Here is a 27,634-nt window from a genome sequence, read left to right as displayed (position 1 = left end):
AGTGCTGCTGTGTCAGACGTGTTACCAGTATAGAACCTGGACTGGGGAGACTGGGACGAGGCTGTCAGCTGTGCAGGCAGCAGAATGTCGAGCTGTTTGTGTTTCACTGAACAGTTAAATAGTTGAGCAGCGTGGTGCTGAGAGGCTCCGTCCCTCTGAGGGAGATTCAACCATTCGGTGGTTGTCAGGGTGGGTGTGACTGCTGGTCACTCTTTACTCATGTTTCTGTGGAAGACACATGACACAGTCTCACAGAGACATGGTCCATGTCTTCAGGGGTGTGGCGTGTCAGCCTGTGGACGTCCACATTCCTCATCAGGAGGAGTTCAGACTCATCTGTCTCTGCAGAATCCCCCATCAGCAGGCAGCTTATGGGAGGGATCAGCAGGCGGGACCAGAACCCTGAATGGTGCCCCTACTCCCCCGTCTGCAGCCCCACACCCTGAAGAGAAACCACCCTCAGTCTGAGCAGCTTCAGATGATCCTCTGATCCACAGAGTCCGGACAAGACCGAGGAGAGACCAAGGATCCTGGTCTTTACTGACATGGAGTCTCTGAGGACGCTGCTTTACCTGGGAGTCTGTCTCTCTGCTGGGATCATCAATGCTGCAGGTAAGACCAGAAGAGAGAGCAAGAGACAGACAGACAGATATATATATATATATATATATATAGAGAGAGAGAGAGACAGTGAGAGACAGAGAGAGAACAGCGAGAGAAAGAGAGATAGAGAGAGCGGCAGAGAGAGAGACAGTGTATGGCCACATACAAACATAAAGTATAATGTACATAACAGATGTTGTGGGAATAAAACAAGATTAAAATAGAAACAGTTTAGTTTAGTTTAGTTTAGTTTAGTTTAGTTTAGTTTAGTTTAGTTTAGTTTAGTTTAGTTTAGTTTAGTTTAGTTTAGTTTAGTTTAGTTTTAGTTTTAGATGTCCTCCAGACATGGTTCAGGCAGTCTTGTGAGGCTGAGGCCTGGAGTCTTTGAGCAGCCTACTGCTGTTCTCAAGTCAGAAGATCAGGTCAGTGTTCAGCTTTAACTGGATCTCTGCAGTCTGCCCCTGGTCTGAGATCAGCTGCCTTCACTGGTCCAGGTTTTAAACAGCTGCCTGTGAATACAGAGTTTTCTCATTGTACTCTGTGGATTGCCCTTTCACCTCCATTCTGTGGAGGTTACCATGGCTACCAATGGTCACCACTTGGCTTCACCTTTAAAAGAGGTTTGGCTCATCACAAGTGTGAGACAGAGGAAAAGTGTTGAGAGGGAAGCTGCTGGTTTCATGGCCTCAGTGAGTCATCCTGTCATTCACATATGTATAGACAATCACATGTTACATGTTATAAATGTAGAAAATCACATGTTACAGGTTATATGTGTAGACAATCACGTTACATGTCATATGTGTAGACAATCATGTTACATGCCATGTTTAGACAATCACATGTCATATAGAAAATTACATCTTATGTTACATGTTACATGTGTAGCTGATCACGTTATGTTATATGTGTAGACTGAGTGAAAATCACATGTACATGTCATATGTGTAGAAAATCATGTCACATGTTATATGTGTAGAAAATCACATTACCTGTTATATGTGTAGATGATCATGTTATGTTATAGGCTATGTGTAGAGTGAGTGAAAATCACATGTCACAGAATCAGATTGACACACTGCAGGGGAAAACACAAATTAGAGATCTGTGCTGGAAAAATGTTTAAATAATGTAAGTGGGTTTAGACTGGGGCAGCACGGGGGGGGGGGGGGGGGGGGGGGGGGGGGGGGGGGGCAGTTGTTAGCGCTGTCGCCTCACAGCAGGTGATTGGTGACTCTGAATTGCCTGTAGGTGTGTGAGTGAGTGTGTGTGTGGTTGTTTGTCTCTATGTGTTAGTCCTGTGATAGACTGGCAACCTGTCCAGGGTGTACCCCGCCCTTGCCCGAAGTCAGCTGGGATTGGCTCCAGCCCCACCTCCTGCGACCTGGTTTGGGATAAGTGGTATAGAAAATGGATGGATGGATGGGTTCAGACTGTTTATAAAGTGTTAATGAGACTTTGTACAGTTGTGTGTTGTCTGGTTGTTCTGTGTACAGCTGTATGTTCTCGGGTTGTTTTGTATACAGTTTTGTCTTCTCAGGTTGTTTTGTGTATAGTTGTGTGTTCTTCAGTTGTTTTGTGTACAGTTGTGCGTTGTGTGTAGAGGTCTTTAACATGTGTTGTGTGTTAGTTTTACTGACTCATGAAGCAGCCTTTGTTCTATGCGAATGTTCATTCAACTAGTGAAAGTACAAAATCTGAGAACTTTAATTCTGTCCTGAGGGGGCGGAATCTGCGTGGCTTGACTTGTATCTGATTGGCTAACTCAGCCACCATCACACTGTCACAGGATTTGTCACAGTTTAGGATCTCTGGACCCAAACACAGAAACAAGCTCAAAGCAAAGCTGGAGCAGGTGAACCAGATTAAACAACAAGACAGATGTCTTACAGGCAGGTGGAGCAGAATCCAGATCAGAGCTGCAAAGAATCCAAAGTACTGAAGCAAAGGCAGGAAAGTCAAACACAGCAGGGACAAATACAGGTGAACCAACGGAGACAATTGGGAGCACAGAGACTCAATACAGACAAGGAGAAGAGGTGTAACACACTGGGAAGGGGCAGACAATCACATTGGAGGGAAAACTAGACAAAGACAAGATGTAAAACAACACTGGACACACAAGGAAAACTTCTTCAAAACAGAACAGGAAATGAATAAATATCTAAACATAAAGAGTCCAAATAAAGTATAATACTGTACCTGCTGTCAGGGATCACAGCCATTCTCCTGATGTGAAAACACTCCTCCTCCCTCAGCTGAATAAACTCATTTCTGGAAAATGTGTCACAGTTGAAGCAACTGTTTTTCTGAGCTCCTGAGAAGTTGACCCCTGGCTCTGACAGGAGAGAAACTACGGAGGCCCCCAAAAAGCCAGGGTCATTTTTCTATAGATTTTTATTTATTTTTTATTTGTAAAAATGTCTGTTTTTTTCAGATTTTTCTCATTGCTCAAAATTTGTTTTAGTTTTTTTTTTCATCTGTGGAAAACAGGTGATTTTTTTTTTGGTCAAGATTTTTCTGTTTGTTTTTGTAATACTCATTTCAGCATTTCTCCATTTACTCTAAACACAAGGTGCATACAATATATAACATGTGTTAGTGAGTGATGTAACATTACTTCTTTTAGTCAGAAATATGTAATCAGTAAAGACTTTCACATGGATCACATTTAGGTCTTTCACCCAAGAGACTGGGGCATGAATCCTCTCATATTCACTGACCTTTTTTTTTTTTTTAAGATATTTTTGGGCTTTTGTGCCTTTATTTCACTCTTTCACAGTGGAGACTGACAGGAAAGGGGCAGAGAGGGGGAATGACATGCAGGAAAGAGTCGGGCCAGTCGGGAGTCGAATTGGTGACTCGCCTGCTAAGAGCATTTGTGCTCATGTGGTACGTGTCCTAACCATTCAGCTATTGAGTTGCCCCATTCACTGACCTTTTTAACTTATTCTATAATATAATCTTATAACTCTCATTATTCTCATAATCTATAAGTATAACTTCTTTTTTATTTCAAAGCTTTTGTCCAGAAAGCCTTGAACATGAGAGCATGCACATATGCTCTCATGTGCACCCTGAATGACATACACATAAAGAGAATACAGGCACTGAAATACACTGGACTGAAAATCCATGAAGTGTGAAAAAAAAAACTAAATTAGAAAGATGAGCCTTTTTTTTTTTTCACCAGTTTTGTTTTCACTTGCCTTTTAGGGCAAGCAACCCTACAACATCTGGTTTAGGCTGCCAAAAGCTTTAAACACACATGTAACACAACATGTATGACACATGTAATACAACATGTATGACACATGTATCACAACATGTATGACACATGTAATACAACATGTTTGACACATGGAACACAACATATATGTAACATGTAACACAACATGTATGACATATGGAACACAACATGTATGTAACATGTAACATAACACGTATGACACATGGAAAAGGACATGTATGACTCCAGCTTATCATGTGTTAGTCACTGTGATGAAGGTCAGTCATCAGCAGCTGCACCTGAACCAGTTTTAATCCATGAAAACAGGTGTGATGAAAGGTGAGTTGGACTGCTCCTCTGGCCAATCAGAAATCAGATCCTGCCTCCTAATAGAAGTAAACGTGATAAAAGTTGTGACAGCACCTCCTCTGGCTCACTGACACTGACTGATCCTGGTCTGTGAGGAGGAGGAGGAGGAAGAACTGATCATGTGGAAAACACAAAAGCAGGAGGAAGAGGAAGATGATGAAGAGTTGAGACTAAAGTTGTGTTTCATTCATTCACAGATGGTGAGTTTGTGCCCAGTGCAGAGAACGTTCGTTGGGTGTCTCTGGACTTTAAAACCATCCTCACCTGGACCACCACAGCCCCAAACTACACCTACACCGTCCAGTACTCTGAGTGAGTACACACACACACAAAGCTGGAAATGAGAACGACTGGTTCATTTGAAGTTACCACTGCAGGACTTTACTTGTTACATATTATTGTCACATGGATATAAAGCATCAGATTCTTCTTCACCAGGGCTGTCAGAGTTTGTTGCTCCAGGTCTTTTTGAGTCTAAGTATCAACCAGGAAGTGTCAGTGATATACAGATCTGAAGGCCCGTCACATCCAAACACACTGCACAGGGTTTTATTACACTGCCTAGTCAAGTCAGTTTGATTTTTATAACTCTGGATCAAGTTATCTGAGGACAGTTCTCCTACAGAGCAGGTCTGGACTGTGAAATGTTCTCTCCTTCAGTTAGACTGCACAGATGATATTTAGTTCAGTGTTCTTGATGAATCTTTTTATCTGCTTTATGTTGACAGGGTCTGACAGTTTTTAATGTAGTCATTTCAGTGTTTGTGTTGTGTCTTCTGTTCTGAGGTGTCTGGAAACAACCCCTCATGACTCCAGTGGTCAGGTCAGCACCTCACATGGTCACCTGCTGCCTCAGCGTTTGAGTGTGTGACTGAAGCAAACAGTTAAACACTGTAATAGAAAATGCAAATGAAATTGTGTCCCTAAAGACTCTTCAGGGAATATGTAAGCCAGTTTTGGAGCCCCCGGTCTGGGGACTGTTGATGTTCTCAGCAGAACAACAGCTGAGTGACATCATCTGGTAGATCAGGTGAATGACATGATGCTGCTGTGTGATGATGACATGTTCATATCAGCTCAGGTATTATACACCTGCCACTGCCTGAAACTATAGCAGCAATAAAACTGTTTCCAAAGGTTCCGTGAGGTTTTTTTTTAATCATAACTTTATTTTTCATAAACAGTGTTTCATCTACTGGTGTGCTGAAGTCACGTTGTTCTTTGTTTCTGATATTTATCTTCAACGTGTCAGAGCAGAGAGCCAGACTGTCAGCTGTCTTTGTACTTTTTTTTATCAAAGCCTGATTCCTCTGTTTCTGTGTGTTCTGTGTTCTGTCATCTTTGTGTTCTGTGTTGTGTGTGTTCTGTATGTTCCGTGTGCTCTGTGTTTTGTGTGTTCCATGTGTTCTGTGTTATGTGTGTTGTGTGTGTTCTGTGTTGTGTGTGTTGTGTGTGTTCTGTGTTGTGTGTGTTGTGTGTGTTGTGTGTTGTGTGTGTTCTGTATGTTCTGTATGTGCTGTGTGTTCTGTGTGCTATGTGTTGTGTGTGTTGTGTTTGTTCTGTGTTGTGTGTGCTGTGTGTTCTGTGTGTTCTGTGTGTTCTGTGTGTTCTGTCATGTGATTCTCAGGGTGGATGCCGATCACTGGAGTGAGACTCCTGACTGTATCCAAGTGTCAGGACTAGAGTGTGATCTGAGCAACTACCTGGTTCCCTTTGACAGGTAACACACCTGAGGCTGTATGACGCTCTAATGATGTGTTCTCAGAGGGTTAGAGTTTCAGTAACCTGACTGTCAGTCATGTTCATATCATGTGTAATCATATTATCACTGTCACATGTGTGTTTAACTGTAATCATGTGTCCCTGTTGGACAGAACCTACTCTGCTAAAATCCTGACAGAGACCATGGACTACGAACCAGAGGAGTCACCCACCTACTCCCCTCACTTCAACCCCTACAGAGAGAGTAAGTGTCTCTCTCTCACACACACACATAGCTGGAAATGAGAACGACTGGTTCATTTGAAGTTACCGCTGCAGGACTTTACTTGTTACATATTATTGTCACATGGATGTAAAGTATCAGATTCTTCTTCACCAGGGGTGTCAGAGTTTGTTGCTCCAGGTCTTTTTGAGTCTAAGTATCAACCAGGAAGTGTCAGTGATACACAGATCTGAAGGCTCGTCACATCCAAACACACTGCACAGGGTTTTATTACACTGCCTAGTCAAGTCAGTTTGATTTTTATACATCTGGATCAAGTTATCTGAGGACACTTCTCCTACAAAGCAGATTTTGACTGTGAAATGTTCTCTCCTTCAGTTAAAGGCTTCAGGTTTAGGTTTTCAAGGAAAAAACCTGCACAGATGACATTTAGTTAAGTGTTCACACACACACACACACACACACAAACACACACAAACACAGAAGAGCAGACCGGGGACAAACAAACACATGAAGGAGTGAGGGACAACAACAGGAAGACTGTGTGAGCAGCAGGTTACTGTTGAAGCTGCAGGTGTGGAGCCATGATGTGATCAGCTGACGGTGTGTGACAGGTGTTGTGATGGTCTCTCACCTGGTCTCCTCCTCCTCAGGTAACATCAGTGCTGCCACCTTCACTGTGGAGGCTCTGGATGAGAACAGAGTGAGAGTGAACATCTCAGACCCTCTGACCAGCATCCACCAGAGAGGGAGGCAGCTGAGCATCAGGGACGTCCTCAGCAAGGACCTAAACTACAAAATCAGCTACTACAAGTCTGGGAACACAGGCAAGGTCAGTACACAACTACACACACTGCACACAACTTCACACACCTACACACAACTAATTCTCTTTGTAAACTAGTCTGAAAATGTTATTGTAACATTATGTTAAATACCTTTTTTAAATTCCTTGTGTTTGTGGTTATTCATTAGTCACATGACTCACTGTGTGAAGTAGTGAGGTAGATGGTGAGGACTGACCAACACACTCATGGGTTCATGATACTGAGAGTCAGTCTGACAGACTGAGGGTGGACGTCCAGTCATCATCTACAGCCAGATTTTACCAGCATTCATTCAGCTTACGTCATAGTCACATTTGACTAGTGGCGCTCAGATTAACACTGAAATATCAATACTACCTATTCCAAACGTTTCTGTTCTAGGATCAATTCTCACATTAAACGATTGATAACTTAACTCACTAATTTGGGGTAAATTTGTCTTTTATCATCAACAGGGGCACAGAAAGCAACAACGCTATCACTGGGATCTAGTCTAAATAACACCTGGTTGATAGGAACTACTTCTCCGCCTGTCATAGTCATATGAACTACAGCTCTATAAATACATAAGCCACTGAACAGTGTTGACATTGATGATGGCTGAACACAAACAAAGTTGTGTGTGGAACCTCCTCGGTTCTGAGTATAACAATGATCTTGGTTTGTGATGTGTGTGTGAAGACTGTGAGGTTCTCTGGCAGCACCACAAACCCTGTCAAACACCTGAGGTGTGATCACAGGACACAGTATCACCTCAGATTTACCAAATGTGACCTCTTGGCTGTGTTTGTGGTGTTGGTGCCTTGGGGAGGATATTTTATGCAAATATCAAACAATTAATATGACCTGTGGTTAATTGATTAACAGAATGTGAGGAAGTCTGTGCTTCTGCTTTTTGAGGTGGTAGAAATTCTGGTGTTATTTTATTCATATGTTAGCTCTAACTACCACATTTCAGTGACTGTGTCACCATATATGACTTGTTACTTAGCTTGTTGAATTAGTCTTGGGTTAGCCTTTTAGCAAGATACCCAGGCACTCAGCTGTGCTAAAGATGCTATCAGGAAAGCATGTTTGCCACAGTTATTAAGTGTTTTCAAGGGAGCCTGATTCAGATGCTGAAGTGTCAGTTAACATGCAACTTTTAAATTTCTTGGTCTGTGGGTCATCTTCTTTTGATCTGTTGAAAGTGCTAAATAGTGCACTCAATGTATTTTTCTTTACTGTTAAAGAATAAGAAAGAGTATGATGTCTTATTTGAAATGGTTATAGCCTACTTATTATTTCCCTTCTCTGAACATATTAAACTTGTGTACAAAGTATCGGTATTGTATCGGTATCAGTGATACCAGCTTGGGTATTACTTGGTAATGGATTGGAAAGTAAATCAGTGGTATGGCAGATCGCTACATTTGACAGAGTGCAAACAGGAAGTAGGCGCTCACATCCTCATCTTCTCAACCTGTTTCCTCCTCTTGGTCCCCTTTTCCTCCAAACTCGTTTCCTTAACAGATGAAGGGATGCAGGTCCAGAAGAGCACTGTACCTGAGGGGGTCTTCACTGTTACTGTGTAGAGAGTGAACTCACCTGTGACAGAGAGGGGCATGAGGGATAACGTTCATACTAACGTATGAGCTGCAGAGAGAGAGTCTGTTCTGACTCCAGATCATCTTCATCATCTTCAACTTCAATTGATATATAAATGTCTTCATCTGGGGAAAGTTGTAAAGATGTGGACAGATGTTAGACAAAGTGGTTGTAATGTGTCCTCCTCTTCCTCCCTCACAGAGAGACATCATGTCTGACTCCAGTGTGACCGAGGTGAAGGACCTAGATGCAGGACAGAGTTACTGCTTCATGGTGGCAGCTTACATCCCGTCCAGACCCAAGTCCACCCAGCAGGGAGCCTGGAGCAAACAGTGGTGTACAGAGGGCATGAACATCCCGCAAGGTGACTACACTACACTACACTGCTCTGCACTGCACCGCACCGCACCGCACCGCACTGCACTGCACTACAATAGACTACACTGCACTGCATTGCACTACACCACACTACACTGCACTGCGCTACACTGCACTACACTAAACTACACTGCTCTGCACTGCACCACACTACAATAGACTACACTGCAATGCATTGCACTACACCACACCACACTGCTCTGCACTACACCGCACCACACTGCACTGCACTACAATAGACGACACTGTACTACACTGCACTGCACTGCACTGCACCGCACTGCACTACACTGCACTAGACTACACTGCATAGTGTATGGAGAGAAACGGGGCAGGTACATCCTACAATACGTCTAGAGGATAACAAAGTGTCAGCACCCACATGACGGCTCAGACTGTTAGGAATCCAGAAATAATGAGGACATGAGTCCTGCTTGGGGCTTTCATGCATAGGGTCCATCAGCTGGAAAAGTCTCTGAGCCAACAGGAGGTTTGTGTAAACAAAGTTTCTTTCACATTCACACTATGTGTATCCTCAAATGCTGAGAAACAACCATCTCCTGCCTCATTTTACATCTTCTGAGCTCATCTTCTTACATTTGGAGAAACTGTGGGAAACCAGGTACAGTTTCACCCTTGTGTTTCTGTGCATACATTTAAAAAAAAAAAAAGCTTAAGTGCGACTGAGATGGAAAAGTTACATATAATAGAATAGACTTTATTGTCATTGTACAGTGGGATACAATGACATTGTTTGAGCTGTACCCAAAACAGTGTACAGAACAATAATAGAACAAATAAGAGTACAGAACACAACATATAAAAATAGGTGACATTTTCAAGTGTAAAATATGTTAAAACTTTTGATAATAAAAAATGTTCTTAATGGTTGTAAGGGGTGTGAGGTGGAGTTGAGGTGGGCAGCCGATGATTTTTTGTGCCATGTTTATCACTCTCTGTGGGGCTTTTCTGTCCTTTGCTGTGCAGCCCGCATACCACACACATAGACAGTACATGTACAGGAGCGGTAGGAGGCCAGCAGTGGCTTCTTTTCCAGATAGTTTTTTCAGAGCACATGCAGGAAGTGCAGCCACTGCTGAGCCTTCTTCAAGACAGCTGTGGTTTTGATGGTCCAGGAAAGGTCGGCGGAGATGTGGAGCCCAGGAATGTGAATGAGCTAACAATTTCCACACACATTCTATGCTGATGAAGAGAGGGGCGGGGTCAGTTCTGCTCTTCCTGAAGTCAATGATGAGTTCCTTTGCGGGGGGGGGGGGGTTGTAGGTCAGACAGTTTGCTGACTAATATGTCCAGGATGATGGTATTGAAGGCTGAGCTATAGTCCACAAAGAACACCCTCACATAGCTCTTTCAGTGTTCTAGGTGGCTCAGTGCTGTGTGAAGTGCTATGGTCATGGCGTCCTCTGTTGATTAGTTTGCCCTGTAGGCAAACTGGTGGGGGTGAAAGGGGGAGGAAGGCAGTCTCTGATGTGTTGTGAGACCAGCTTCTCAAAGCACTTCATGACTACAGATGTGAGAGTTATGGGTCTGTAGCCACTGAGATTGTCAATGGCTGTTTTCTTGTGTACGAGGATGATGGTGGCAGACTTCAGGCAGGATGGGATGGTAGCATGTGTCAGGGATAGGTTGAAGATCTTGGTGAGGATTCCTGATAGCTGGGCTGTGCATGCTTTGAGCAACTTCCCCATGATGCCGTCAGGTCCAGCAGCTTTACATGGGTTCACTGTCCTCAATACACATCTCACTTCATGTTACTGAAGGGAGTCACCAATTGTGAACCTCAAAGCAGGCAAAGAAGCTGTTCAGCTCCTCTACCAGTGTGGTGCCGCCACTGGTGGTTGCTGGGTTGTGGCCTTGTAGTTGGTGATGGCCTGGATGCCCTGCCACATCTGCTGCGTGTTGTTGTCTGTGAGTCTGTGTGTGTGTGTGTGTGTGTGGTTTAGTCAGATCTCTGCTGCCCTCTGCTGGACACTGAAATGTAATTCACCTGTTCACTGTGTTTTCATTTCTGTGTCTTGTGGCCTGGATGATTCCTGCCCCAAAGAAAAACAAAAATGCTAAAATATGGTGCTTTAACATGTTTTTAAAATGTAAATTTAGACATATTAAGGTAATACATATATAGATATTTGTTGTATTTCTCTTTATTTCTTTGTTATTGTGTGAATTTTTTTTCGGTGAATTTTATTGTGCAGTTTATATGAGTTTAATGTGTTTTGATTTGGACAGTCTTAATCTTCCACACTGCCAGAGCAATGACACATGACAACTCTGTGCTGCTGTGCAGAGCCTCCGCTGGTCCAACTGTTACACTGTGTTTAAGTGTTTAAGTCAGATCTGACTGTCTGAGACTCTGTTTGTCTCTGCAGAGCTGAGTCTGGGAGCCTGGGTTGGTGTGGTCTTCATCCTGCTCACTGTCCTCATCATCATCATCACAGTGACAGTCCTCTGCTGCAGATGCTGCCAGCAAAGAAAAACCCTCCACACAGCTCAGTCATCAGCCCCTATTTAGCGTGTGTGTGTGCGTGTGTGTGTGTGTGTGTGTCTGTCAAACACGGGGAGCCGGCCTCCCTTCAGTTTTCTATCCCCATGTTTTACATGTCTATGTTCTTAGTTTACTGATATTCTCTTATTTTTAACTCTCCATTAAAAGTGAACATGCAGATTTTGGCTCAGTGAGAATCCTGATTTCGAGGTGACTCTACCTACCTGTGCTTTTCAGGCATCGTGTGTTTGACTGGTACATCAGGAATCATGTAAAATTTTATTTAGAGCATCAGTTTCAGTTCTGTCAGAGCTAACTTAGAAGATTTAAAATTTGATCAGTCTGCTCATTGGATAATTAGAGTGCTGCAGATGAAGTGTATAACCTTCACAACCTGATCTTCTTCTTCTACTCCAGTTAACCTCACACTGTTTCCTCCACATATGGTTCTGTAGTTTTCCTACTGCCAACTTAAAGTTCCGTCAGCACCAAGTAGAGGAGACTGGGCATGGTTAATCCAAGTCCTCCAATCAGGATCAAGTTATGAATCACCTGTATAAGCCCAATTTAGTCTTTATTCCACATGTGAGGAGGTGGCACCCTGTGGCAGACATAGACAAGTTTTGGTGGAAAAAAAAATCATTTTGATGTAAAGGATATTTTTTTCATTTCATTTACTTTTGTGATTGATTGTTTGTAGTTTAACTCTTTGATATGAAGATATCTTTCATGCTAGTTGCCAGCGCTAATGCTTTAGCTATTAGCTGTAAGCTAAGCTAGTTCAGGGCTACAACATTCTGGGATAGTTGTAACAACAATACACATTTCAGCCCAGGATATGTTACAACTCCAAACCCCAAATGAGCTGTCAACCCCCCAGTGGCCCTCAGGTGTTGCACTTTAAGGAACTTTTTCACTGACTTCACTTTTGAGACTCGGAGTTTACATCTATTTTTATATTCAGTCTGTGGGTGAACTGTAACATGTCACTGTTGCAGAGATAACACCTACATCATCTGATAACAAACACACTGCTTTAAAAGATACAGACACAAATGTCAAATGTTACAACCATCCCCCATCTCCCCTCCAAATAACCACTAAGTCCAGCAACTGAAGCTGGTCTGAGACCTGTTAACAACCACTACATCTCCTCATCTCCTCTGCAGAGCCATATTCTGCTCATACTGTTGTTGACCTCAGTCACAGTCTTTACTTGTTGTTACTCTTTATTTGTTGTGTCACAAAACCAACTTTTGTTGATCAAAGGATGGAAAACTAATAAAACACTACATGTTTATCTTATGCTGTTTCCTCCCTTTATTAATGATGAACACTACCAGACTGACACAGAGCGGGAGCCAGTGTGAGCGGCCCCGGACACACAGAGTCAGTGTGAGGGGCCCTGAACACAGAGTCAGAGAACAAGACGGACTCACTGAGGAGTTTTATTTCTTTCCAACACAGGACGTCACATTTAGACAGCAACACAAACAACATCACATAAATGTATCATCATCATCATCATGTTTTTTAAATCTCAGTTCAGTCACCATGGCTTCTTGAAGTGCAAACATCTGTATCATAGAAAACACACACTGCCAAAAATGAAAAGCTTCAGTGACATCCTCCTTACATCTTCATCATGTCTTAGACATTACAGGCAGGAAATAAAGAAATACAAAAATAAATCAATAAATTCAAATGTTGGCAAAGACAAATGATGCCACTGCTAAAATCTGTGTGAAGGATTAGACTGATTTCTAAGCTTTACAGTGAATGAGATGATTGTTGTGCCACATGTGTCTGTACAGTGAGATGTGTCAGAGGCAGCAGGTTGATTTTACTTCGCTCAGGTGGAACAGATGTTCTCTTTAGGTGGTTAGGAGGTGGAGAATGTTGTGTAAGTAACTTGGATCTCGATCAGGTTTGGATCAGTTGACAGTCAGAGACCGGGTCTCACAGGAAGAGGCTCTGAGTGTCTCTGGTTTGATTGGAGAATCAGCGGTGGGTGGTTGGTGAGGGAGGCTCCGCCCACAGACACTGACAGCACTGAACGCATCATGTGACCTGGTCGTCATTGTGGACAGAGAGTGTTAATGTTTGAACAAATGCATCTGAAACAGGAATAAGACTCAGAACAAGACTCCAGGTTCTCAGGTGGATCAAGATTAAACCAGTGCTTCAGAAGCTGCTTCAGCTGTGACAGTACGGAGGCCAAATGGCGCCTTCTCCAACGGTCTAACATTCAGGACTGAACCGAAACCAGAGGAAGATGAATGATTCTGTTTGGTTTGATGAGGAGAGATAACTCTTCTTGTTGCTAACCAGCTATCCATTTTGATTCTCCAGTTGTTGCCATAGAAACAAATGTACGATGTGGTCTGGCGGTAAAGCGGTCCAGCTGGAGTTCCACAGTGATGGTCCCTAATACGAGAGAAAAACTGCTGTAAAAACTGTTTAACTAAAGGTTTGTCAGCCCACTTGAAAGAGCTTCACGGCCCACAGGTTGGGAACCACTGGTTTAAAGGACGGAGCTGTCACACCACACAGCTCTGATGATGTTGATCAACCATGTCGTACAGAACACTGTGACTGGTCAGACACATTCTTCTGCATCTGAGCACCAGAGCAGAACGTGATCCACCTGCTTCCTGTTCCTCTGACAGGTGATAAGTGATGACGTCTTATACAGGTGATGTGATGACATGTCTGAGGCCTCATTAACACTGTGGTCTCTCTCCTGCTGCAGAAGCTTCTCACTGCTTTATTGCAAAGTGAATGTTTACATGATCTTTTTTTTTTTTTACTTGTTCACTGTTTGATTTACCACAAAACAGAAATTCATCCTGGTTATTTCATCTGATAATGTAAATATCTATACACATCTTGTCATTACATACATACATTGTGATATTGGATTTCTCCATATTACCTACAGTTATAAACTGACATACACTTACTATACTGCAGCATGTAGAGACCATGACTCATTAAAGACGACAGCACTGACACCTGGCTCATTCGCATATATTCTTATTACCGTAAATATGCAGATTAGTTTCCTGATAAAGATAATCATTAGCAGCAGATCTTGACATGAGAGCAACTGACTGTCACACACCTGTTGTCCATGATGCCAGCTGTGTATCACATCTGTCCCTCAGGTGTCTTACACTGGTTACTGATGGTCTGTGTGAATGGATTTGATTTAGTCTGGACTGAACGTGTCTTCACAGTGTCATAATGAGGTAGGTGTGAACTGAAACATTAACTGAAATGTTCCTTCAAACTCAGCTGAGTCTGCTCCAGTGTGAAGGTGAAGTCCATCACCAGTATTGTCTCACATTCACCTTCTGCATTTTATCTCATCTTATCCAGTGGATAAATGTGGCAGAACTAACTACTCTCCTCACCCAGAGCCATATACAGACTGAGGTGGTGGCAGAGAAGTTAGGACTACATTTACCATGAAGCCTTTTTCTTTCAGCACTCACTGTCACTACCTCTCTCTGGTGTCTCTGGTGATTTCCTGTTTCAGCACCAGCCTGTAAGAAAGTCTGAACCCTAAATAAACATTGCCCCCTCATTTTTGTGTTGTAAAGCAACCAAGTGCTGTTCAGAGAAGGGCCTACCTACTTTACCTGTATACTGACTCTACCAGTGTACTGACTCTACCTGGCTCTACCTCAGAGTCACACTGACTCTGAGAGGGTCTGGAGTGTCTAGTGTGTTAAATAAATAAAAAAATATGCTCAAAGGTGTCAGGAGGCTTACTACTGTAAATCTGCTTGTTTTCTGAGTGTGCTGTTGATGTAAATGCCCAAAATGCAATGCAAAGTGCCAATTAATCAGCTGTTTACAGCTGAAAAAATTTGCTTGCTCCTGCTGCGTTGAAACACTCAGGAAGAAAATACTGTTGGAGTAATATTATAATGCACAAGTTTAGTTTCCACACACGTCTGAGCATGATGTTGTAACATAACTGATCTCAAAACAGGAGGAGCTGAGACTGGGACAGTTTTATAAGAACACCAAAGATCCAGAATTATCCTCAATGATCAAACCTCCAATAATGCTGCTCCCACCTCTGCTTGACCAGAACCAGCTTTTATCAACGGGACATGATCACTCCCACGAAAAACAACCAGCTTCAAAGATAATACCCTGCTGCTGCCACCACCAGAGGGCAGTACATTGCAAGATGGATTGAAACCGACATCAGATCCTTCATGGGACCGAAAGCTGTTCTGAGATCAGATGTAAGGAAAGATATCATTCTGATTGAGGTCAACTTTTATCTTTAACTGGTCAAACACTGCTTGCCTTGCTGGTCCTGATATCACTGCTGTATATACTGATATGAGTATAAGGATAATAAGTTACAGCAGCTCCAGGTAACACTAACTCTCCTGATGTGTGGTCACAAGTTTGGATGGATGGACACTATTGCCCACAGACAGTGGTGTGAAGAGTCCAGTGGCAGCTCAGACAACAGAACAACTAAAAACTGATAACATTTCTCCACCCAGCACCATACAATCTGAGCTGCTCCTCTGCAGAGTTTGTGTTTAATACAAACTGAACAGTTTTTAGACTTATTACTGGACAATAACATCAACTACTGTGCTAAGCAGATGATAAATATCCATCTTCAGTTAGCCCTGGAGTTGGACGAATGCAAGACGTATTCATCACTCTTGTGGATGTCACACAGTTGTTAGGGTTATATGCATCAGTGCATTTAAACCTCAGACCATATGAAGTCACATCATATGTTAACAGTTGACCTGAAGTCTTCAACTGGAATGATTTCAATCAGAATGAAAAACGTGTGCACGTAACCACGGCTAGTGTTTGTTTTCTGGCAGTAGTCTGGTGTCCACCTGTGTAGTCTAATGACTGGTGAGCATTAGAACTATGTTTTACCTTGTAGCATTAGTGTAATGTGTGGACCTGGGACACAGGTGTAGTGAAAAACAGTGTAGAGGTTGTTTAAAACTGATGATCATCATGTTTACTGGCTAAATGCTTCGAACAGGAACCTTACACCCAAAGACAACTGCTGTTTTGCTTGGGTTACTCCTCATGGTACTGTGCTGATGTACAGGTGTACTCCAGGATGCTGTGACATCACTGCTGGGCATGGCTGCAGGTGCAAGAGTTATGCTGTGGTCAGAGGTGAAACAGGCAGCGAACCACTGCCTCTCTGCATGGATTGCTGATGAACACTGGGCGTGTTACCATGGTGACGGTGTGGTTATGGACTGACTGTACAACCTGGCCAATCTCTACAGCTTATATCCAACTGGAACCTAAAACTATTAACTAGATCATCTCGAAACCACAATAGCAGAGTATATCATTTATATACATTTAAGTCCATATGTTCAAACACTAAGTTCAGATCATTTGTTGGGGGGGGGTTACAGAGATTATAGGAGTGTATTGGCAGCTGATAGTGTGAATAAATAACAGATAAAATCAACATCAGGATTGATTGATGACCATTATCTGGGTTAAAACACGGGGGAATCACTTCTCAAGTTGTTTCCAGGCCAGACCCCCGTAAATTACTGACTGAAGCCATGAGCCAGTAAGATTTCCTTAACAGTTATCAATGAAGTCAGCTGGTAGTTTGTACATATTGCTGACCTCTCATATTTCCCTTTGGATTAACACAGAACATCTGAAGCTAGAATTATTGCCATAAATAACAACAGATCGATCTCTCCGTCTAATCATCCCTCCTTTCTGCCATCCCCTTTTGTCTCCACTTCTTTTCCATAGTCTTACTTCTCTCCTCATCCTCTTCATCTCTTGTGTTGCCATTGTTGTCATGGCAACCGTGCTGACATGGTAACCCCCACACGACTGTTGACTGGTGAGAGGTTACTTCAGGTCGATGCCCTGAGTCTGGGACTGAGCCTTCTCCTTGGCCTAGAACAGACAGAATGATGATGATGATGATGATGATGAATGTGGTTAAACATTGTTAGAAATGATGAGAAGGAGTTCAGGCCATGACATCTGATAGGAAGCTGTACACAAAGGTGAATGAGGGTGTATCCAAGTACACCTTTACATTACATTCATTTAGCTGAGACTTCATGTATGATTTCTATTAACAAGGTGTATAAAAGTAGAACACAGGTAATTTACACTTATTATCAATCATCCTGTGAAGTGGTCTTATTATTCATCTTACAACTTGTCAACAGCTAACATGCTAAATCAGCATGCTAACATTGTCACACTGACAATGCTAACTTGCTGATGTTCAGCAGGTATGTTTACCATGTTCACCATCTTTGTTGAGGTTGTTAGCATGCTAACCTTTACACATGCAGTGCATCTGCGGCTGATAGTGATGACAGTATATTATTATTTTTTAGATTATATTATTTTTACGTCACTGATGATGACACCAGATCAGTTACTACACTTCATCTTGTGGGGGACATGAATGTTTGCATCATATTTCATGACAATCCATCCAATAGTTGAGATATTTCTCTCAAAACCAAAACTGTCATCATTGGTGGTTCTGGGGTCATAAATTCTGGATCTGATCAAATTTAGGGAGGACCTACATGGAGGACCTACCCAAACCCCACAGTCTGATCCAATTTGAATGGACTAAAGCAGTGGTTCTCAAACTGTGGTTTGAGAAAAAAAACCATGGAGACTTTTTTTAATCATTTAAAAAATATATAATAAATAAAAAAACCTTAAACATGAGATCACTGAAATTGAATTCAAACTAGGTTTTGTCTTTCTTGAAAAAATGTATATTCATTTTTATATCAGCCAATAGGCTACAAGCTTCGTAGGCTAGCCTAACTGTGTGAAGCAATAGCTTAAAGGGTTGACAAGCTAAGCTGTGATGGCAAGTGGAGGAAGCGAAAATTATGGTTCAAAAACTTTGCAATCGTGGCTCCAAACAGGAAGTATTAGAAAGAGAAGTGCAGGGAATTTGTCAAGCAGCACAGCAGAAACTGAAGTCGACCACAGTGAATCCAGCACAAGTGCTAGTGGTGACTCTAGTGAATGTTCCACGGCACCAGCTAGCAACAAAAGACACAAAACAGGAAATATGAGTTACATCAAATTTGGATTCTTTTGGATTCTCTTGGATTCTTTTGGATTCTTTTGGATTCTTTTGGATTCTTTGGTTTGTCTTTCAGCACACAGTGCTTTTATTGAGGAAACACAAGGAACTAAAGCACTCCAAGTGTTGTGCTACACCCATAGCCAAAGCACAAGAAGCTTCATGTTGTGCCAGTTTCCTCATAGCAAAAACTGGCAAACCACACACAATTGGCGAACAACTGTGTCTACCTTTAGCCAAAGAGATAACATGTATCATGCGTGGAGAGAGGGCTACCAAACAGCTGAACTTGGTGCAGCTTTCCAATGACACGGAGTCGCGGAGAAAAAGAGCCATGGCAGATGATGTTAAAAACATACTGATCAAGCGCATTAAAAGTAGTTGCTGGTTTTTTTTCATTCAGCTTGACGAGACTACAGATGTTGCAGATATGGCCAATTTGCTTGTTTACATTAGATGTGAATATCAAAGCGCAGCTCACAAGGACTTTCTGTTCTGTCAGTCACTTCAGAGCAGAACTACAGCTGAACATATCTTCCAGCTCCTCAATGCATTTGTTCAAGAGAATGGCCTTGATTGGAAAAAGTGTGTTGGAGTCTGCATGGACGGTGCTAGGGCGATGACAGGTCGCCACAGCGGAGTAGAAGCCCAAATTTGCGACTGGAGATATGATGGATTCACTGCAGTATCCATCACAAGGTCCTTGGAGTGAAGATGATGCCCGAAGAACTTAAGTCTGTACCAGACTCAGCTGTGAAAACTCTGAACTTCATAAAAACCAGACCGATGCATTCTCACCTATTTCATGTGCTCTGTGATGAGATGGGCAGCGAACATGTCCAACTTCTGCTCCATACAGAAGTAAGGTGGCTTTCAAGAGGGAAGGTGCTTTTGTGTCTTTTCTAATTGCACAGAGAGGTCCAAATGTTCTTACAGGACAAAAGCTTCCCCTTGTCCAATGTTTTTGAAGACACTGTGTGGCTCATTCAGCTGGCCTACTTGTCGGACATTTTCTCTCGAGCTGAATCAGGGACTACAGGGACTCTCCATCAGTGTTTTTGATGTGCAGGACAAAGTCAATGCAATGCTGAAAGAAATTGAGTTATTCGAACTCAAGGTCAAGACAGGTGATGTTTCAGCTTTCCCCAGTTTGGAGAGTTTCCTCTCTGACAACAAGCTGACCCTCACTGATGGAGTCAGGGACAACATCATTGTGCACCGTGTCTCTCTCAGACAACAGTTCAGTGAATATTTCCCAGCGATCACAGAAGTGAATAACTGGATTTTTTTTCAGTCAGGTTTTAGAGTCCATCATAGCACAGAAAGAGCTCTGGTTAGGGTTACCAATGATCTCCTCATAGCCTCAGACAATGGACTTGTCTCAATACTTTCTTTATACCTTCTAGATCTTAGTGCTGCATTTGACACCATCGATCATAAGATTCTATTACAGAGACTAGAGCATATGGTTGGCATTAAAGGAACCGCACTAAGCTGGTTGAAGTTGGTTTAATTTGTCAGATAGACTCCAGTTTGTTCATGTTGATAATGACTCTTCTATCATCACAAAAGTCAGTCATGGAGTTCCACGGTTCCAAGGTTCTGTGCTAGGACCAATACTTTTCAGTCTATATATGCTTCCTCTAGGAAACATTATTAGGAGGCACCAGATAAATTTCCATTGTAACGCAGATGACACCCAGCTTCAGGTGTGTCTTGAGGACATAAAAACCTGGATGACCAGTAATTTCTTACGCTTAAATTCAGACAAAACTGAAGTTATTGTAATTGGCCCAAAACACCTCAGAGATACACTATAAGTGATAATATACTGACTCTGGATGACATTACTTTGGCCTCCAGTTCTACAGTCAGAAACCTTGGTGTCATTTTTGACCAGGACTTGTCCTTTACTTCACATATAAAGCAAGTCTCTAGGACAGCCTTCTTCCACCTGCGCAATATTGCAAAAATCAGACCCATTCTGTGTCTAAAGGATGCTGAAAAGCTAGTTCATGCATTTCTTACCTCAAGACTGGACTACTGTAATTCTTTATTGTCTGCATTGGCTCCCTGTAAAATCCAGGATAGAATTTAAAATCCTCCTCCTCACCTACAAAGCCATTAATGGTCAGGCACCATCATACCTTGGAGAGCTTATAGTTCCCTAATTTCCCAATAGGACACTTCGCTCTCTAAATGCAGGTCTACTTGTGCTTCCCAGAGTTTGTTAGAGCAGAATGGGGGGCAGAGCCTTCAGCTATCAGGCTCCTCTCCTGTGGAACCAGCTCCCAGTGTGGGTTCGGGAGGCAGACACCCTCTCTACCTTTAAGATCAGGCTTGAAACTGTCCTGTTTAGTAAAGCTTATAGTTTGGGTTGGCTCGGGTATGTCCTGACCCATCCCTTAGTTATGCTGCTATAGAGCTAGACTGATGGGGGATTCCCATGATTCACTGGGCGCTCTCTCTCTCTCTCTCTCTCTCTCTCTCTCTCTCGACTACTTTATGCCATTAACTTTGTATTTTTTTCTCTCCTGTAGTTTGTGCTTCGCCTCTCTCTCCCTCTCTTTGTCCTCATTCTGCAGGTATCTCTGCCTCTGGAGCAGCAGGATCCAGATCCACCACTACTCATCATTACTATTAACCACTGTTATCTGTCATTATTATTGATAACACCATTGCCTACACAGCTGTTCATGGTCTCTCTCTCTTTTCTCCTCTCTCCTCCCCCCACCCCCCCTTTTTAATCTCCTCCTAAATCCAACTGGTCGAGGCAGACTGCCGCCCACCCTGAGCCCGGTTCTGTTGGAAGTTTCTTCCTGTTAAAAGGGAGCTTTTCCTCCCCCCTGTCACCAAGCACTTGCTCTTTGTGGGAACTGTTGGGTTTTTCTCTGTAACAAAGTAAGGTCTTGACCTTACCCTGTAAAGTGCCTTGAGATAATGTATATTATGATTTGGCGCTATACAAATAAAATTGAATTGAATTGAATTGAATTGGATGAGAAACCCACTTGGCATCGAAGCATCTGACATGCCCGAGGACTTCACAGTTGGTGAGCAGGAAAGTTTAACAGAACTATCTTGTGACAAGACACTGAAATCTGCTTTCAGAAGTCAGACATGGTTGGACTTTTGGATACTGCGACGCAGCAAATACCCTGCATTTTCAGACAAGGCCATGTACTTTCTCCTTCCATTTGCAACCATATATCTGTGCAAGAAAAGCTTCTCTTCACTCGCCTTCATAAAGACTAAATACAGAAGCAGGTTGGATGCTGAACCAAATCTTAGGCTGAAGCTCACATCAATTGACCCAAACATCACAGGACTGTGTTTACGGATCCATGCACACCCTTCTCATTAAGTATGTAAGCTAAGTCTCCAATAACCACCAAATTTTAACATTTGTATTTTGATTTGTATAGAGCTGATTGTTAATATTCACACCTGCTGTGTGTTTAATTGCAGTGTAGTTATTATTCTTAATATCCTCAATGTAGTACAGCTAATGTCCCCACTTGCTTTTTGTTTGACTGCAGTATTCTTAAAGCAGTACAGTTGACATCCCCTTTGCTGTGAATGCTTTAATGCAGTACAATTGTCAATAACCTTACTTACTGACTGTTTCAGTTTGGTGCAGTTGTTATTATTGTCACTTGCTGTGAGTGTTTAAATGCAGTACAGTTGTTATATTGTCACTTGATGGGTGTTTCAGTCAAGTACAGTTGTGGCTGTGGATGACAGTCAATAATAAATAATATTCATATAAGGACTAAAATTGCCTCCTGTGTAAACTATATATGTAGTTAAACAGGCCTTCGCTATTGTATTTTAATGCCCGTCATAATGGTGGTACTTGGAGAGCCAGATCATTATAGAGAGGTGGTACTCATTGTGAGAAGTTTGAGAACCACTGGACTAAAGCATCTAAATTGCAGCTGACCTGAACATATCCAAATACAACTGGTCCTTAATGGATTAAAATGAATACAGTTTGGATGTGGCCCAGCTCAGTCCAGGGTAGGTTCACTGACACTAAGAACCAAGTGGACCCATAAAGACCTGTACTAAGAATATGTGCATGAAAGAGTTGCATGTGAGTGGTTTCCAACTTACCTTAAGCGAGGGCCGAGGAGGCCGGACCGGTCTGACTGGTCGCACTGGCTCTGCTGCAGGATTTACCTGCCTTCTGTCCAGAGGCTCCAAGTCATCAGCTACATCTGGACAACCGATGTATCCTCCAGCCCCAAACACTGAACCAAGATCACCGTCTAACAAGTTGTGCCTGGTGGGAGCATTGGATGCAGCCAGGTCCTGGTTGGCAGACATGTTGCTGATGTTGAAGGTGTCAGTGGTACTGGTAGTGCAGATACTGGTGTTACTGAGTTGCAGTCCCAGCTGGTCTTCTGAGGCAACATCACTGTCTGAGCTGTTATTGGTGGGACTGACACTGAGCTCTGGTTCCACAATACATTGGTTATTGTTTGCTTCAGGGAAAACCTCCTTACTCAGCAAGTCAAATACCTCCTGGTTGTCATGGCTACCTAAGTCTACAAATTCCTGATTTTCATTGCTACCGAGCTGCAGGAGTTCCTGGTTGTTGTGGCTACCAGAAACTAGCACCTCCTGATTTTCTTTGCTATCAAAATCCAGTAGTTCTTGGTTGCCATGGCTACTTAAGTCCAGCACTTCCTGATTTTCAGAATGGAAGAAATCCAGCAGTTCTTGATTGCCATGGCTACAAGGTTCGAGGACTTCTTGGTTAACATAGTTACAAAGTTCAAGTAGTTCCTCATTGGTTGTATTGCGATAGGGTTCCACCACCTCCTGGTTGTCATGACTACAAAGATCCAGGAGTTCCTGGTTTTCATTGCTGACTAACTCCCTGTAGTCAAGGCTAGAAGATTCCAGCACTTCGTGGTTTCCATTGTTGCACAAATCCAGCAGCTCCTGGTTACTGTGGCTACAATGTTCAAGCACTTCTTGGTTTTCATGGGTGTGAGGTTCCAGTTCGTCCTGGTTGCTATAGTTAGAGGGTTCTACTTGCTCATTGTTCTCATAGGCGCAAAGGTCCATCACCTCCTGGTTATTGTGGCCACAGAGGTCCAATACCTCCTGGTTCTCTTCCTCTGGACTGAGCTTAAAGCCATAAGGATCAGTGTCTCGTACCATCTGAGAAGAAGTGATGTCTAACCCATAGGGATCAAAGTTCAGTTGGTCTGGTTGAGAAGAGGAGGGCTCTGGGTCAAAGGTCAGGTCATTATCATTGGGTTCTGGGCTCAGTTCAGCTTCATCAGGGTCCAAGAGGGTATGACTAGAATGTTCTGGACTGAGTTTAAACCCATATGGGTCGAAGGAAGACTGACAGTTTGGTTCATAGCTCAACTCAAAGCTCGGTTCTCTGTTCTGATCTGAGTCGGGCTGGTTGAAGAGGTTCTGGGAGTCTAGTGAGTTTTGGGGAGTTGCAGGGTTTCGGGGTCCCTCTTCGATGCTGCTAACCCACTCTGCCCCCTGACTGGAGGTGACATCACGGGACAGAGTTTGCTCTATGTCGTCTGTCCAGTCTGGTTCCAACAGGACTTTCTCAGGTACAATTTGAGCTGAACCAGAACTCAGACCTATGAGAAGACAAAAATGAATGGTCAAGGGGTCAGGGGCAAGACTTTAAGCGCCTGAAAAGCAACAAGACAACACATACAAAACAATTTGAAACACTACAGTCAAAAGTTTAAAAGTCTATCAACATGAACAGGTCAGTGTTATAAGGTTCTCAAGTTAGAGACTGAAACAAATCATAGGAAAAATTATTATTAATAATTAATAATTCAAATAATAATCTAAATGTTAAAGTCTGTGTTTTATCAGTAGAGAGAGTTTTAAAGACACTGTCAGCCCACAGGTCACATGCTGTCTTCTAATATTGGATAACATTGGATATTTTGTCTAGTAAAATACATGAACAAGCACATGCAAATGGACAATATCCCTCCGGCTCCATCATGTTTGATATCTGGGACATATCTAAGGACCATGCAAACAAGAATAAAAAAATCATACTGTGATATGAGTCATGATTTCAGTGGGAATGGTCATCGTTGCATTTTCACTAACAAAAAATAAAAATGATGATGATGTGATTTTTGTCTTTTACTAAACAAGCATGTTCTTTTATGTCTGGTGAAAATGATTCATAGGCTAGGCATCTCTGTGGCACCACAATGCTTCATGTATGGTCTGTTGTGACACCTTTGACCTTTATCAAAAAATTTCAGCTCCTGTGATTTGGATATTACACTTGTGATATCGACAATATTTTGATTAATTGCTCTACTACTTTTCAGTATTCAGAACAATGATGGATGACATGACAGCTTCCCAAAAATGAAGCCAAAACATTGTGATCGCCCCATAGTGACTGGCTGCAGTATAGGTCATAATGGTGATGGGATATATCAGCCAAACTAAAAAAAAAAAAAAAAATCAATCACAGACATCAAATAATATTTTCCGAAGATGGTTTCTGTCATTTTAGTTAGTTGATGTTCATGTTCTTTTTTTGCAAAGTTTGGTTTTAATCAGTTACATGGTGCTATAAAATGGGGGGGGTGACATCATGATTGATAGCTGTGACTCACTTGCGATTGGGTTGATTTTTAAAGAAGTACTTACACTTTTGTGTAATGTAATTTGGCCCTTAGCTACACTAGGCTCTCAACAATTAGACCACATTAGCAAGGAAAGTGTGAATGACTTGCAGCATTAGACCACATACAGAAAAAAACTGAGCATGAATTACCTTGTTCCAGTCCTGCTGGAGTCTCAGTGGTAGCCTCTCCAGCTAAAGATCCCAGACTGTGTTCTTCGATGTCAGAGGGAGGAGAGATAGCACCAAGGTCCAACTCATACCCATTAGGGTCTGATTCTACAGAATACTGACCCTGGGACCTCCAGCCGTGGATAGGTTCTGGCCCCAGTTCCTCTGACGAGCTCTGAATGGGTTTAAATCCACGAGAATCATCGACCACAGCGATGGCATCCAGGTCCTCTCGGCTGTAGCTGATCTCTATGTCGCTGTCTTCATCGGGGAATTCAGACTCGAAGCACTGAGTTCCTGTGGAGGCTTTGTTTTCAGCACACGACAGACTGGTGTCTGCCTCATCACCAACATTTCCTGCTACCTCATTAGTGCTGATGATGGCCTCCGGGAACAAAATATCTGCTGCAAAGGGGTCGCTGCCTTTGAAAGGGTCTGAAGCAAATCCATCTGTCAAACAGATCATTAACAAAAACTCAGAGTCATGTCAGTTAAATTATTATAGTTATCACAATGTGATTTAATAATTTCATCAGATTGAAAAACTGAAAAAAAAAAGCTTTGTCATGCAACTTGAGACTTTCTAACAACAGATCTACTGAGGTGTGTCAGCAGCAGATAGAAACCCTGTATGGAAGACATACTCCTTCATTAGCATAATAAACAAACACTGTGTTACAAGTAAAAGTCCTGTATTCAAGTAATAAACAAAGGTGGGGGTAAGTCACACATGTGAGTCCCAAGTCTCAACCTTAAAATCCCAAGTCTTAACCTTTAAGCGTTAAAACGCGAATGTTTTCAGGACCCAAATATAGACAAACTCTAACCAAAGTTGGTAAGTGCAATAAGGGTAATTTAATAAACACAAGAAAGTCCAAAAACTCTCCAACTTCACATCATGATGTAAAATGTGTGATGTGTTTTTACATCATGATATCATCTAAGTTGACTCTTGACCTCTTGGATAAGATGTCATCACTGCCCTTTAACCTTATTGACATTTGAGTTGTGTCATAATTATGGAATGAATTCATGAGTTATGACCAAAACTGTAATCACCAAAATCTAATTGATCTTTTTCTATTTTTCTATTTTTAATTACAATGCTATGTGTGAATTCATCGTTCTGGTCTGAAGTCTTAGCCTTCGGGTCTCAAGTCTTAACCTTTAATTCTCAAGTCTTAATCTTTGGGTCTGAAGTCTTAAACTTAGGGTCTCAAGTTTTAACCTTCAGGTCTCAAGCATTGCCCTTTAAGTCTCAAGTCTTAACCTTCCGGTCTCAAGCCTTCAGGTCTCAAGTCTTAACCTTCAGGTCTCAAGCGTTGCCCTTTAAGTCTCAAGTCTTAACCTTCCGGTCTCAAGTCTTAGCCTTCAGGCCTCAAGTCTTAGCCTTTAGGTCTCAAGTATTAGCTTTCAGGTTTCAAGTCTCCACCTTCAGGTCTCAAGTCTTACCCTTCAGGTCTCAAGTCTTAGCCTTCAGGTCTCAAGTCTTAACCTTCAGGTCTCAAGCGTTGCCCTTTAAGTCTCAAGTCTTAACCTTCCGGTCTCAAGTCTTAGCCTTCGGTCTCAACTCTTAACCTTCAGGCCTCAAGCCTTAGCCTTCAGGTCAAGTCTTCACCTTCAGGTCTCAAATCTTAACCTTCAGGTCTCAAGTCTTAGCCTTCAATTCTCAAGTCTTAACCTTCAGGTTCCCCTCGATTCAGGGACAGTTAGTTACATGGCCCTGCTATCTGAAAGCATTTTGAAACCTTACTGTCACTTTACAGGAAATTTGTGGTGGCGCATAAGTAATCAGTGAAACCTTAAATCCAATTTAAAACAATAAAAGTATTCAGAGCTCAAACTGTAAAGTTAAGTAAAACCTTGAATAATCATATACTTGATCTCCATCAATAACACGTCCAGAGCAACACACTTAACTCCTCTTAAAATTTCAAGTTAAATTGTGTTTTACTCACCAGATGAGTCAGTTTTAGGGAACAGGTCTTCATTGAAAAGGTCATCTACAAATTTAAATGAGAAAGACATTGGATATTTACTTTATGCAACCAATGAGACACGTGGTTAAATTAAAAACATGTGGAGTTATAGCATTGAGTTGGTTCAGGCTGCACATGACAACACATTGTTCAGAACTCTGTTGAACATAATAAACATACAACCAAGTACCATCAGAGGCAAGCAGACATGTTGATGTGACTCTGTTTATTAGTAGAAATACTAAAGGATAACAGCAGTGTGGTAACATAAAACTCTCAGCACAGA

At 42.3% G+C, this 27,634-nt stretch overlaps 2 protein-coding genes across 9 annotated transcripts in view; one reads left to right on the top strand and one right to left on the bottom strand.

Moving 5' to 3' along the window:
- Positions 1–328: 328 nt before the first annotated feature.
- On the top strand, positions 329–12,749 carry LOC139628913 (tissue factor-like). The gene is made up of 7 exons (XM_071491090.1): positions 329–612; positions 4,399–4,513; positions 5,829–5,921; positions 6,076–6,167; positions 6,800–6,978; positions 8,762–8,924; positions 11,329–12,749. Exons 1-7 carry the CDS (start codon positions 546–548, stop codon positions 11,469–11,471), a joined length of 852 nt encoding a protein of 283 aa, XP_071347191.1. The 5' UTR covers positions 329–545; the 3' UTR covers positions 11,472–12,749.
- A 129-nt stretch (positions 12,750–12,878) lies between these two features.
- The window catches only part of LOC139628911 (putative leucine-rich repeat-containing protein DDB_G0290503), a 42,938-nt gene continuing 28,182 nt past the window's right edge, over positions 12,879–27,634 (bottom strand). For all 8 annotated transcript variants that reach the window (XM_071491087.1, XM_071491085.1, XM_071491082.1 and 5 more), the window contains 4 exons: positions 27,328–27,372; positions 25,352–25,819; positions 22,672–24,173; positions 12,879–17,384 (listed from right to left, as the gene is read on the bottom strand). In XM_071491087.1, coding sequence (XP_071347188.1) covers positions 17,337–17,384; positions 22,672–24,173; positions 25,352–25,819; positions 27,328–27,372 — 2,063 coding nt within the window. In that variant the 3' untranslated portion in view covers positions 12,879–17,336. The remainder of the gene's footprint in view (positions 17,385–22,671; positions 24,174–25,351; positions 25,820–27,327; positions 27,373–27,634) is intronic.

The sequence above is a fragment of the Trachinotus anak genome, unplaced genomic scaffold (genome assembly GCF_046630095.1).
Source record: "Trachinotus anak isolate AG129_WGS33_773 ecotype Australia unplaced genomic scaffold, CSIRO_AGI_Tana_v1 ptg000012l, whole genome shotgun sequence".
NCBI lineage: Eukaryota > Metazoa > Chordata > Actinopteri > Carangiformes > Carangidae > Trachinotus > Trachinotus anak.
The sequence above is the reverse complement of the archived record's forward strand: the minus strand, read 5'-3'. Positions and strand labels throughout refer to the sequence as shown.

Bases quoted from the DNA above. Each gene is read 5' to 3' on its own strand.
- LOC139628913 (XM_071491090.1), top strand. From the start codon at position 546: ATGGAGTCTCTGAGGACGCTGCTTTACCTGGGAGTCTGTCTCTCTGCT. The intron at 613-4,398 runs GTAAGACCAGAA...ATTCATTCACAG, and splicing joins TGGGATCATCAATGCTGCAG to ATGGTGAGTTTGTGCCCAGT. The intron at 8,925-11,328 runs GTGACTACACTA...TTGTCTCTGCAG, and splicing joins GGGCATGAACATCCCGCAAG to AGCTGAGTCTGGGAGCCTGG.